Source organism: Symphodus melops (genome assembly GCF_947650265.1).
Source record: "Symphodus melops genome assembly, chromosome: 10".
NCBI lineage: Eukaryota > Metazoa > Chordata > Actinopteri > Labriformes > Labridae > Symphodus > Symphodus melops.
In genome coordinates, this window is record NC_136700.1 from 12239993 (window position 1) to 12254546 (window position 14554).

At 38.2% G+C, this 14554-nt stretch overlaps 1 protein-coding gene across 5 annotated transcripts in view; it reads left to right on the plus strand.

The window, feature by feature from the left end:
* The window catches only part of LOC306830813 (cGMP-inhibited 3',5'-cyclic phosphodiesterase 3A-like), a 54563-nt gene that overhangs the window by 19693 nt on the left and 20316 nt on the right, over window positions 1–14554 (plus strand). For 4 of the 5 annotated variants that reach the window (XM_079354511.1, XM_079354512.1, XM_079354509.1 and 1 more), the window contains exons 2-3: window positions 4534–4584; window positions 13994–14239. In XM_079354511.1, the coding sequence (XP_079210637.1) occupies window positions 4534–4584; window positions 13994–14239 (297 nt within the window). Of the gene's footprint in view, window positions 1–4533; window positions 4585–6035; window positions 6437–13993; window positions 14240–14554 lie in introns of those variants that run through there. The other variant, XM_079354513.1, reaches the window with a different exon arrangement.

Consider the following 14554-nt stretch of genomic DNA (forward strand, 5'->3'; position numbering starts at 1 on the left):
TGTTGTTATTGACATGTTTTAAAAAGTTAAATCAAAGAAGCATGTTTTATTAAGATAAGATTACATAGAGGCTTATGTTTTTCCAAATAACATTATGTGTTGTTAGGGCTGAGAAATGAATCAAAAATGAATAGGACATCCAAGCCACATCATGGAAACAATGTCAGTCGTTTGGACACATTTTATCTTTAGGGTCGACACCAGTCCAATGCGAGACATGCAAGTTATTTATTTTCTACTGGTTTAGACAAGTTAATTTCTACTTGAAAACTAAAATCTGTTCATTTTATTTCAAGTGATGCTTTGATTTCAGTTTGAAATATTCTAAAAATAACCTCAAAGTAGATGTGCACTCTTTCATTTGAAAAAACAGCTCAGCTTTTATAGTTGAACATTTTTACATTCGAGACCATGTCAGTGAACTATTAGGGCAAAAAACAAAAACAAACTAATCATTCATTAATCGTAATCAAGATAATGTTCAATTAATTGTGATATTGATTTGACGTGTACCTATTTACATGAAATTGAATACATTAAAATCACGTTGCTAACCTGAATAAACCACTTTTATGCTGTGGGTCTGTCGGATAGAATCATTTTTTCATTTGTTGTTTGTGTCAATTTGCTCACATTTGTCAGACAATAAAGTTCTGAAAGGTGTTTTCGAGTGCTCTCCTAAGACAGACTCTGTCTTTTAGTCTTTTAATAAGAAACATTACTCTCAAAGTGTAGATTTCTGACCACATTCCTAGGTCATTTAAGCAAAGAGGAATTGAGGGAGTCAGAAATAATTGAATGTTATCTTGTAACTTTGTGTTTTAATTATTTACATAATTGTATTTAGAATCACAAAGTATATCGTGACCATGTATTAATTTATAGCTTTATTGGTTCAATAACATAGATGTCATTGTCTGGCTCCTTGGTTCTTTATATTAATGAAGTAACTGTCATAGTGTTTTTGTTCTCTAATGCTATTCCTCTCTCTCTCTCTTTTTTCTCTCTCTCTCCATATATGGTTTTTTTTTTTTCCTGGCTCAGCCGGGATCTAGTAAGAACATTTGCTGGTCGGAGGGGGGTTTGGTCTGGCCTGGTGGGTTCTTCAGATCTGGAGTGTCTGAGTCGTGACAAACAGAGAAGAGCCACACACGTTTGTGTGCACTTGGCTGTGCTTGAGCCTCTCTGTGTGTGTGCTAGCTTGCATGTGTGTGTGTGTGTGTGTGTGTGTGTGGCTGATCTTTATCCTCTTAGCCCTTCAATGGCTTTGTTGTCGTGCATCATTACATATAAACACACACACACACACACACACACACACACACACACACACACCTACACACACACACACACACGCACACACAAACACACACACACACACACACACACACACACACACTGCTAAAAGGACACAGATACATTGTATTTCTGTGTTGTACTTGTGTTGGATTAAAGTAGCATTTGTCAATGGATAAAACAAAGTTATTTTCTCTTGGCCTTGGGTGCAGGCAAAGACATTCATAATTTCATTTTTAGCTTCAAGGCTGTTGTTTTTTTTGACGTAGGAAGTGGGTCACAACACTGGAACATTTGGTTCTGGATTTATCATGTTACTATGATGAGATTGAAGAGAGGAGCATGCAGCACTGGATTTGAACTTAGTAATACCCATTATCAACAAAACTCATTAAAATTGATTCGAATATGTATTTTATTCTAATTGAGTTGGGTACCTGATCAGTAATTTCTCTCAAAGATGAGTCGTCTTTAATGAAGAGGTAGCTTTTTTCGCACAATGTGCTTGATCATATTATAGTGCTTTTCTTTTTAAGTACGTGTTCTGTTGTCAAACTTGAAATGCAGTCTTCTTTTTGCCCAGCACAAGACTCCTTTGAATTTTGAATATGTTTACATAATGATAATAACAAATAAAGATGTGAACATTTCTGCAGCATGTGTCATAAGTGTGAAAAAATTGCAAACTGCATTTCGTTTTCTTCATTCTTAACAGTACATATTTATGGCATCATGATAGTATTTGAAACCTTTCTGATTTAATGTTTTTTTTTTTTCTAATACATGTCTGGATATAACCCAGTGTCCCAGGGATCAAATCCAACTTCTGTATACCACAAATAAAACATCAAGGCAGCACTGTCCCTGTCCCCAGTCCACAAAAAAAACCTCCCTCTGCAGTGTGAAGTGGGTTCATGCCTGTGTGAGTGTGTATAGATGTATTATCCTTATTTCCTTTTTTTCTCTTTTGTTGTACTGTGGAGCCCTGTATTTGCACTACTGTGTACTATGTTGAAGAATGAGTGATGGAGCTGTCAACAGTTATATGGCTCACAAATACATTTGGCCTGAGTGATTTCCCAGCCTTTTATAGTCTTGACGTGACATATGTATTGGAGCCCTGTCAATAGACAGTGGAGCACAGAGGAGGATTAAAAGGACTGGCTAATTGAAATTGAAATGTGGGCATAGATGGTGACAGAAAAAAAGGTCCCTACATCCTTAATTTCATATTCGACTTGTTTACACACAACATTTCAAGATCAAGTATGAATATTTAACATGATCATGGAGTTCAGTGTGATTCAGCATCTCAGTGCTTTTTATTCTTCCAAACAACCTCCCTCCCATCCCGAGAGGCTCACATAAAACATGAATCGGCTGTATTAGGCAGATTATCTCATCTGTCATTCAAGATGCACAGTCATCTCCAGTGGATGACAGTTGCACTGTCAGGTCAACTCATTTTATGCCATTTTATATATGAGTCTCTACACACTGTGACAGCAAGGGCAGCACACAGAAGCAACACACACACACACACACACACACACACACACACACACACACACACACACACACACACACACACACACACACACTCAAAGAGAAATAATCACTTGTTCAAATGACCTATTTTTTTCCCATAGTTTAGATACATTAAACTACCAGTTAGGTATCACAGGTCGCAGGAGAATTTGCCTTCAATATAAAACAATTATATCATTTATTTTCTGCTACCACCCAAAAATGTTGCAGTTGATGGTTTGTCCTGCAGGGGGGACACAGGAAGTTTATGCTAGCTGGCCTGTGAGAGTGCGGGTGTGAGTGGAGGAGCTCAGATAGGTCGGGAGGAGCCAGGTTATGGAGGGCTTTATAGGTGAGGGTGAGGAGTTTGAAGTGGATGTGCTGGATATGGATGAATATTAGTCATCATTATGTTTAGATTTATAGTTTTTTTGTTTTGTTGTTTTTTTTTACAAGATATTCAATAAAGATTCTCTTACAAGGGACAGCTTGATGGCTGCCCACCAGAGAATGCTCAAAGATTCTGCCTATTGAAAGGAAGTTTCTCCTTGCTGACACTGTTGTGGATTAAGTTGAGTTTGTAGTATTACATAAAACATTGGTTTGGAACCTCTTTGTTGAATTAAGTATTGAACTTTAGCTATACTTATGAAAACATACTGACCGATAGCTCAAGTGTGAACAAGATGCATGCTTGCAACAGAATCTTAACGAGGTCGAATGCCGGTGTTTATTGCGTCAACTGTTGTATTTAGTTATGCTGACAGGCCCTGTGAGGCAAGGAACCAAAATAATTAATGTCGTGTTTTTTTTTTTTTTTTTAACTACACTGCAATGACAGACTTGTGCAAAACCAAACTCACTCTATCTGTCTGGATCTCACACTGGGGATGCAAAAGATAAGAGCATCCTGAGGACCCAAACTGAAGACCCATTGCTTCTAAATTAATCTGCTGTCACAAGTGTGAAGACCTCTCTTTTTACACGTGACAAGTCTTAAACAATGCTAATTGCTCAACTTTCTCTCACACTTTTTAGTAGTGCTGATGTGGGCATAAACTGTATCAGTGCATATTAAAGAAACATTGTGCATACACAAGTAAATATCTGTGATGGGCCCATATTAGTTGGGCACACATTTGTAGTTCCTCATTATGTCAGTTTTGGTTCTTGTTCACCTTGATCCTCATTGGTGAAACTATTACTAACATGTAAGTCAAAGAAACGTATTCATATCACCTTCCATGTTAAATGGACCTATATGATTTAGGTTATGCTCTTCATCGCCAACTTTTGATTTTCTGTCACATCTTTGTGTGTCCGGTGCAGAGTTGTTCTGAAATGATGCTGTTGGAAAGTGTTTTAATTTAAGAAAAGACTCTCGGAAACTCTTGGTGTGTCCATGAAACTGAATTACAGTGATCTCTCGCTGAACAAAAGTGGAAATGATAGTAGGGGGTGGACAGAGACAGGGTAGTGATGTGAGCTGTATGTAGATCTGCCCTGCAGCATTTAGAAGGATATATTCTTTCCTTCTTCTTTTTCATCGGCAGCATCTGCTCCTTTTTTATTTTTGATGTGCTGACAGAGTGAGGGCGTTTGACGGGAGGAGGGACAGAAGAAGGGAAAGACATTCTGTGCTGGGATTTTTCTCTTAAGAATGGACAGATCTCTGACATAACATTTTGTTTCGTGTGTTCTTATCTCCAGATGATGTGCCAGCAAGAATGGGACTACAAGAGAGCTCTGAGCAGATCCCAGGTCAGTGTAGTCCTGGGCAATGGGAGGAAGGATGTCTGTGTATGTGTGTGTGTTTGGCATCACTTTTTTCAGTGAAGCTGAATAGTATTTGACTGAGTATTGAGACATTTTCAAGATGTTGTCACATTTATAGATGTCTTGCTTAATACATGAACAGCTTTAAAGTACATCTGTAGCTGTCACTTACTTAGTTAATTATCTGAAGTGCCTGATACGTGTTCCTAAGTGGGCAGTAAGCGCGTAAAGATAGGTTATAGGTCTTTTTTACATAATGATGAAATTTAAGTGAATACTAATTATTATGAATTGATTTAACGAACATCATGAGATTTTAAATCACACTTTAATTGTGATTGTTGAATTCAAGTATTCTTTTTGAATGTTACTTCCCAGCAGCTACAGCCACTTAAATTGTTCTGAAAGTTGTAGTTGAAACTTAGGGCAGCAAACTAAATATCATAAGTTCTGAAGTATCTGAAGTTATTCCCAACAGTATCAGCAATATAAACAACATAGCTGGTGTTAGGGACCGAATATGTGTTGATGCATCATCTGAGCTCAGTGGTAATTTGATGGGTGGGGTAAGGGTGCTAACAATCCAGCAAGCAAGATTCAGGTAAAGCAGAGGGTTGGGGGGTCATATTAGGAAAAAAAAGAAAGAAAAAAGATGTGACTGGACTGGACTTTTATTTGCAATAAAATAATCCTCAATTTGACATGTAATTTTAACTTCATTTGGATGTTTGCGAAATATAGAATAAAAAACCATCCAAAAGCAATTTAAGAAAGTCTTTATCAGCTTTTCGTCAATCTCATAGCGGTCTTTCTGTCCCCTCTCATGGCTTTCATTAGCTCTCTTTGCTACCAGATGGTTCGCTTGGTGGTGTCTTTTTAGAGGGATTCAAAATTAAGTATTTTGAATCCCAATAACAGGTGGTGTTATTGACGAGCCGAAGCACAAGATGCTGTTTGGTGCACAAGTCACACTGTTCCTTCTTCTTCTAATTCAATGGCATGTCATAAGCATGTAATCACAAGTTAAAACACATAACTAGTTAAGAAAGAAATACATTTAAATGCATGTCTATTTGTTCATGTTTGAGGAAGTCTGTCATTACTTACTATTTCAAAAAAAAAAAAAAAAGGGGGAATTTTAGAGCCAGTCTGATATTTCACCAGACATGTTTAATTCTATCAGATCATCCATGCTGTACATGAGGTTACAGCTTTAGCCAATTACTAACCCTCCATCCTGATAAACCTTCGATGAATCAATACGTTCCTCAGTGTCCTGATTGACAAAGCCCTGCTCTGATAACATACATTACTCGCTGCTTGGTTGTCAGGCATCACCTGCTATCACAGGAAACACCTGACAAGTTGTGGGCGTAGTATCGCTGTGGCAAACTAACATCGTACAACTATTTTATGGTTCACAGATGACTGGCTTTGATCTTTGTCCCCATGTCTCCAGGCAACCAGGTATTTTCAATAAAAGGGATTTCTGCGTGCTGTAGGTCTTCTTGGGGAACATTTGCAATTGGCAGATACAGAGTCAGGGGCGGGTGAGAGGACAGAGGGAGGGAGAAGAGGAGAGTGGAGCAGCAGAGAGGAGGAGAGCAGAGGAGAGGAGAGGGCGAGGACTTGTTACTGGGATACATTATTCAAATGTCAGTTGGATTGAGACTCTTGTTACTGTTTATAGAGTTATAAGAAGGGGAAACATCCATTGAATCACATCCAAAGGAATCTAGATAGCAAGATTTGTTTGTTTTCAAACGGAATGATGCAGAGGAGGCACTCAGCCAGCATCATGGGACGCAACCAGGACAACACACATCTCCCTAAACAGGTTGGGTACTGGTTTAACTTGGGTCTCTGTGCTAAAGAGTTCATGCTTCTCTATGTGCGTTTGCTTGAATGTGTCTGGGTGTGCTCATGCATGTGGGCAGAAGGAGGAAAGCAATTTAATTAGTAATGATGAGATGGTTTAAATGGGACAACTTGAAGCAATGTCTAAATTAAGCTTCCTGATACAGACCAGTTTTTAGGTCAATTACGCATGTGAGTGAGTGATGTAGGAGAGTGAAGCCTCTTTTGTGTCACTATTGTCCTAAGATTAGGGTTATTCTGAATGCGGCATGTCTTTTTTGTCAAATATGGGTCTTATCTTCTTCAAACTCAATGATCTGTTCATTTTCCAAAAATCAATTCTAAAAGAAAAATTCAATCCACACCTATTGATTTTCTGTCAGTTTCGTACATTGTCAACTTAGACAAAGGCTGAGAAAAGATAGCATGTTCATCTTTGAAAACACATACTTTTCTTATCATCATTACCAAATCGATACATGCGTTAAAGATTTATAGCCTTGCAAACATGGCACACTTTTTCTCTGAAATATTTAACTTTGAACTTTTTTTGAAATCCCGCACTCTAACCGGAACTTGGCCTCTAGCATCCTTCTGTTTGCCACTCCTGCTGATGAAGCATTTTCTATAGATTTGAAACATTTCAGTAGTCGAGAAACAATGGGCACTGCATTGTCCTATATTTACAGTTGATGTAGGTTTTGCTCTGTTGGAGCTCAGCTGGCCTTGCTAGAATGAGCGGTTTCTCGTTTTCACTTGACTAACCATGGCCTGCCTGTGGACTCATCTCTCATTCTCTCGCTCTGTCTCTCTGTCACTCTTTATCTCCCTCTATATATCTCTACTCACCATCTGCCTTTATGCTTGATCTGCCTACAGATCCTCTGACTGTCTCTCAGGAGACGGGTGGGGGCAGAGAGGGGAAAACTGCAGATATGAAAAGAAGAAGATAAAAGATACGATGAGGGAGGAGAAATAGCCAGTATCTTTTTTTCTGCCTGAGCAGTGAAAATGTTTTCTTTTTCGTCTCTGCACCTTTGTACGTTCATATTGAACCTTTCAACCAGGAGTATTGGTGTCCCAGTGTTGTGATTTTACATTGTGTTACGGTTCTGTAAAGCACAAGAGGCTCCAAGCCTTCATTCTTTTACACTGATACTGTTTCATCTGTCTTACTAGCGCAGATGATTGGATTGGGGTGGAATGACTTTTCCCTACCATTATGCCTCTGTAATATTTACACTGCACACAAGGCATGAGTCTTCTCTTGAACAGATTGTGTGAAAGAAGCTATAGATGTATGCTTGAAGAGTATTGGCAGTATAGTGCGAGAAGCTCACTTACAACAATTCAAATTAAAACCAAATATTTTAAATGTAGTGATCGGGCTTTCTTCTAATTAAGTTTAGTGTCTGTAAAGCCTTTATGTTTGATTTATTTTGCACAAGGATGGCATTCAAATGATGAAATATTAAAGCACTTATCTCAATAAAGGGATTTCAAGATGTAAAAGATTTTTGGTCACTTTGGTTGGCTGCTTACTGGACAATTCTTAAACGCTTTCAAACATGATTTTTAAACCATGTGAGTTCACAGTCACAAAGGACAGTTTCAACTTATAGTTTTCTTAATTCTTGACATTACAATCCTACAAATGCACACACTAGATGACTCGGTCACACTGAGAGACCACACACCTGCGGTAGTTTGTAGTATTTCACAGACACGAGATCTCAAAGTAACTTGTGATGAAACATGACTGAGGAAGAACATGACAATTGCATGTCTTTTATGCAAACAAAGAAATGAAACAAAATTTAAAAAAATATCCACCTCTGAACATCAAACATTTCACTGTTCCCTTTACCTCTTTTCACTCAATTATTCGACTCATCACAAGTTAATTTTTTCAAGGCTAAGTTAATGTCATAACCGTCGATCAATCGATTTCAAAATGAAAGCAGATTTGTATCAAACAACAGGAAATAAAGTTCAATTACAAAATCAATTGAAACTTTACAAACTTCTCTCATTGGACGCTTTTAAGAGGAAATTAAATGACTTGGAGGCAGAGACATCTGGCTGTAGATTTTCTTCCCGATATGTTTATGAGTGACCCTAACAAACATTTGCTGCTCAGATCTGTTATTTGTGTCTTTCAATTGCCCAATGATTTACTTGTGATGTATTTGATGTATTTTTGTATTTGTATGTTTGGTTGCTCATCTGTCTCAAACTCTGTTACTTGTGTTGTTTTGTCCAGGAAACTCTTGAAAAAGAGACTTTTAATCTCAATGAGTATTTTCCTTCCTGGTTAAATAAAATAAAAAGTATCCCGTATCTTAAGACAGTACAAAACAAAGTCTGGCATAATTGTTTAAAAAAGTTCAATAATGGAATTTCAAGTGTGTGATGAAAAATGAGATGCGAACTATCATTAATCAGGAATTAATCTCTATTAACAAATGTCACTTTTTGACAGCCTTATTGACCATAACCCTAAATGTATAGCTCTCCTCTGACTAGATATTGGTTTACCTTTCAGGATGAATGATGTGCGATGATGAGTGTTTTAAATAAATAGTTTGTATTCTTAGGATCTTGATTGACATCTGCTAATTAATTCTCACAAACAATTTCATATAATCTTCTTCTTTACTACAGTGCATTTGTTGAGGTTGATTATGACCAGTGTGCGCTATATAACCCTGAAGCCTGACTGACTGATCGTAAGGGGCAGTCCTGGTACGCGCATTGCCCGTGTGTGTGTGTGTGTGTGTTCACTGTTGATTTACTCATTGACCATTGCTTCCCCTGATGTCTCCTGTGGGCCTTTATGCTGGGAGGGATCGATAACCTTCTCCCTCGCCTTTCTTTCCTGCGCTGTCTCTACCAAAGAAGCGCTCTGTACTTTAGCTTTCCATCAGCTCGAATGCTTACAGACTGAATGGACTTACAAATGCTTAGCTCAAAAATCCTGAATATACTGACAGGGAAGTATTCAGCAAAAAAAACCCCCAAAAAAACAGCTGCAACACACACACACACGCACGCCATTTGAGCGCCCTTTATCTCCCTGACATTAGCTAGCCAGAGTCCATTACTGCCAGGTAATGGCTGAATGTCACAATAGCAGGATGTCATAAAGCTCTGGAGTGGTCTAATGGGTTTTGTTCAGGTTGAGGTGACACATGCACACTTTCCCACACACACACCAACACACACAACCCACGCGCTCTTCCAGGAAACTATCTTCCTATCTGTTTGATGCACTTACTCATCACATCAGCTGATCTCTGACATGTTTGAAGAGTTAATACAATCTGCCTAAGAAAACAGATTATGAGCATCATCTGTCACTTTGTTCAATTCAGCAGGCTGGTTCTGCTTTTGGATCCTTTCAGTGTCCCCCCCCCCCCCCCCCCAGCCCAATAGTTGTTGTTTTTTTTTTTCACACAGGATTGAGCTTTACAACAGACGAGCAAGAGAAAAGGCCGTATCTTGATTGAACCCACAAGCACGAGTAAATCTAGCAAACTCCCAAGCTCAGATTTAAATAAATAAATAAATATATCACTGCATGAAATCACAGCCCAAGTGAAAAAGTTAGGCACAGACTCAAGCAGAGTGGCAAGAGCAGAGTTTGCTGCCACTTTTACTTGCACAGTATAGCCTCAGGGGGGCAGGCAGATGGAAGAGGGAAGTCTCACGGACATGGCGATCGCGTGAGTTCATTCACTTCATGTGTCCTTATAGTGGGGGGAGGAGGAATGCAAGGGAAAGAGATGAGACTATTGTTTGGGGAAAAAAAAACCACCTTTGGAGGTCTGGATTCACCTAATCAAGACATCTGTCATGAAGTCTTCAAAAATGCCAATTGAGATTATTTGTATTTTAAGTAATAACATTTTTATCTTTATATTCCTCTTCAACATTTTAGGAATAACATTTTCTTTTGCCTGGTCCTTCCTTTCAATGCTTTGCTTTTTTGTTAATAAATATGACCTTAATTAATGCTGCGACTAAGTTGTTTCCCTTTCCTCATCCTGTCCTCATCGCCATTCAATTAAGCTGGACATTCTTTTTACCACTCCTCAGCAAATACCCAATGAAACCACTCCCAAATTCCATTTTCTAAATGTGACATACTTTACCATTCAACGTATTTTAACCACACTCTGACCTCGGTACCTGGTGTAGGTCCAACTCCTTTCTTCTATCTTTGGATTTAATGATTGCAAAAGTTGTTCCTCCATTTATATTTACAGTTTATTGAATTCTAAGAATTTTCAAAAATCTTGTTTGTAATGTAAACTGCTTACAGCTGATTTTGGTCATTGTTTTGTTTCTTGAATTAGACATGGATTTTTCTGAAAGGAGAGTTTATCAAATATGTTTGACTTACTACAACAACGGTAACAACATAGTAGAGAATGAATGATTATTATTCCACTGTCCACAGTGCTTGCTGATCATAGCATAAAAAAAATTCTCATTCAAACAAAAAGAAAATCAGGAGTGGCTTGGAAGTGCAAAATAAAACAAAGCTTGAGACATATTTAAATTTTCTAAAACGTTATTGCTTGTCATGAAACTAAATTACAAATCCCAAAACACTTACCAAATTTAAAACTAATGTGAAACACTTTTACAAGCGCTGAAACAAATTTACAACTGGCAGAACTCTTTTTCTGGAGCCCAAACACATCTACAAATGACAGAATCTTGACAGAAAGGGAATGTACATATCTGTTCCTTCCAGCTCATCGATGTCTTTAAAACCTCAAGAGACTGTTCACACGGAAAGCAAAACTGAGTAACCTAACTCATATGAGTGCTACAAACGGGCAAAACATATTCCATCACCACTAACTCTGTATCACTCCATATCACTGTTCAAAGTCTTTTCTTCCAAAACAAACAAAATGACCTCTCACTCAATCACTTCCAGGTCATTTCCAGCATTTGGTACAAAAATATTATTTGGTTAACACACTTAGACTGTCATATGTAGGAAGTCTTGTCTTTATAGTTACTGAAATATCCTTCTTTTCCTACATGTTCAGTTACATAATGTTCAGTTCAGAAGTTAGTAAATAAAATAAAATATAAACGATATGCACAACTGAATAAACTAAATATGTTGCTCAACTGTGGAACAAAAACAAGCCATATCTTCAAAGATAAGTTATTTTCTAATTTTAAAAAGGCTCTTCTATACCTAAGGTATAATAAGGAAGGTATATTTTCCATGATTGCTTTGTGTGGAGCTTTTGGAATTACTAGGTCTTGGTTTAGAACAGAAGCAAATTTTTCCCATGCATGCACTTATACAGTGGGCTGCTGTACACATGCAGATGCATGTGTTGTGTGTGTGTGTCTGTGTTTGGGATATGATTCAGACTGGTGTAAATTGATTATAAGCTAAAATTGAGCTGATTAGCATATGTTGACATTATCTGTGGAATCCATTACCGAGGCACAGATGGTCGACCTTTGACACAATGATCCTGTGGGTTCATCAATCAATATGTTGTTCGATGGAAGCAGAAAAATCGGCAGGCCTGGATGGCATGTTGAATGCTGCTTAAATTCTATTGTTGTCTATCTCTTTTAATACTGACATGATCCTGGTTGCAATTCTTTAAAACACAGGAAATCAAATAAAGGTTAAAGTTTTACTTCGTCGAGGTGTTTAAAAATCAGGACAGACATTTTGGTACTTGTTAATTCAATCAACATTTTTGATGAAGCCCATTCACGCAGACATATACAGTAGATAATTCAGTGATTCACCGTTTTTATTATTATAAAGTCATGCTTCATAAGTTTTACCCTTCTGTGTCTCCACTATGTGTTAAATGCTTTTATTTTGGTATTATTCATTAATTTATCAGTTCTGGTCAAGAACGTTTTCTCTGGGGTTTATCAGAGAAATCTCAACATTTGGACTCATCGTGACAGCAATTGTAACTATAAATGGATTGATAGCTTTCATTTGCTATGTTTTATTTATGGAATTGTCCATTTTGGGGTCAGCTTGGATTTAGCAAAAACATAGGATGATGTATAATAATGTGTATGCTTTTGTGTCCCTGGCACAGGGTTTGTATGAAGTCTTAGTAATTTGTGTACCTCCTCTCCGGTCGTTTGTGTGTGTGTGTGTGTGTGTGTGTGTGTGTGTGTGTGTGTGTGTGTGTGTGTGTGTGTGTGTGTTCTGGGGTGGGGGTGGGTGTATATACGGGGGTTTGGATTGTGTTGTCATTAAAGTATTTCAATGAAGATTATAAAAATATTTTCTTTTGCTAATCTTCTAGCTAATGCTAGGTAAAAGCTAATGTCAGCATATAACCACCTCAAAGGCCTGTAAGCATAACTTCTAGCTAACGACATTACTGTGAGCATTTTTTTTTTTTTAAACATAATTTTTTATGATTGTTGTTCTCTAGAACCTGAGACATTGCAGATCATGGTTTACGCATCACCACTATTTTAGGGACACTTTCTATCGGAGCGCCTTTGCCTCCACGCTCCCGCTAAACCCCATTCATCACTCCACCCTCAGGTTCATTTTAGGTGACTGTTACTCCACACATCATTGTATTTGATAAAATAAAAGTGGGCTGGGCACCTCTAACAGTGAGCTGTGACAGGCGCAGGTTTTTATCTATTATTTATTCTTTTATGCCCTAAATGGCAAAATGAAAATGTTCTTTATTAAACCAGTCTTATAGTCAACACATTCCAGTATGTGGCTGATGCTGAACTAATTTGTTCACATGCTGTGTTCACATGGACCACTTTGCAACAGACATTCAAACTTCCCACACTCGTTCCTGTGGGTCAACTATGATTTGCCTTTGAATGTGACTGTTGTTATTTGTGCTTGATGTCTGTTTAGGCACATGAATTCTGTCTTGATGGGTGAGGGTAACCCTCTCAGCATAATTGAAAATGAGGGAATGCATAAATAATGAATGAATCAATAAACATTTTACAAGACTATCAAAAAGTAAGTTTGTGAGGCAGTGCTTAAAGGTCAGCATCAGCTTCGATCTTGACTGTGGTGGATTTATTTATTACTTATGTTTTAACTTGAAATGTTAAAACAGCATATCCCTCCAGGTTTTCTCGATCATTCATCTTTAAGTTGTCGATCAGAAGTCGACAGGGAAAAGTTGTATGACTCACAATCTGCTCCACAGCAGTAGAAAATGATAGCATCATTTTTTCTAGCTTGGTAATCTGTCACATTACTTGAACAAGCTCTTGACACAAAGCACAGAACAAGAACAGAGAGGATGTTACAGTCTGTTTCGTCTGGGACTGTCATTTTTGTATTTAGCAGAAAGACAGGTTCAAACAAACAAACAGACTGACAGACACTTCCTCTTCTTCTTTTAGGTACAGAGACTAAAAGGCGGCCTACGTCAGTGTGGTGTGACGTTTGTTCACATCATCATTGCATTACATCAGCAAAGATGAAACAAATTACCTTTATCACATTCTCTATCTCTTATCCCTTTTTTCCCAACAGTCCTCTGGCACCAGTGTGATCGTGGACATTGCGGTGATGGGTGAGGCCCACGGTTTGATCTCAGACCTGCTGGCTGACCCCTCTCTGCCCCCTAACACCTGCACGTCTCTGAAGGCCGTCAGCAACCTCCTCAGCACCCAAATCAGCCTCCAACCGCTCCACCGGCCACGCCTTCCTGCAGACACACTAACCTGCTCTGACTCGGAGGACGGGCCGGAGAAAGCAGAGAGACTGGCCATCCCAAAGGTAAATATGTTTGTGTTCATAAATTCCCTTCTTTAGATTTAGGGTGCATCTGAGATTAAAGGAGGGGCAATCACAGTGACCGACTACAGCAACAACAAAAAACAGCTTACGTGTATCTGCTGCTTCTGTCATGACTATTAGACCATGGATGTTGTGAACTAGATGTGAGTCACTGTCTGCATTTGAAAGCCTTTTTTTACTTATTGTATTGAAAAAAAAAACAGGCCTGGTTTGAGGTCATATATACCCATCTCAGGTACCTCAAGTCCATAGTCCTCAAATTAAAGACTAAAGACACTACCCAATAAGAAGCAT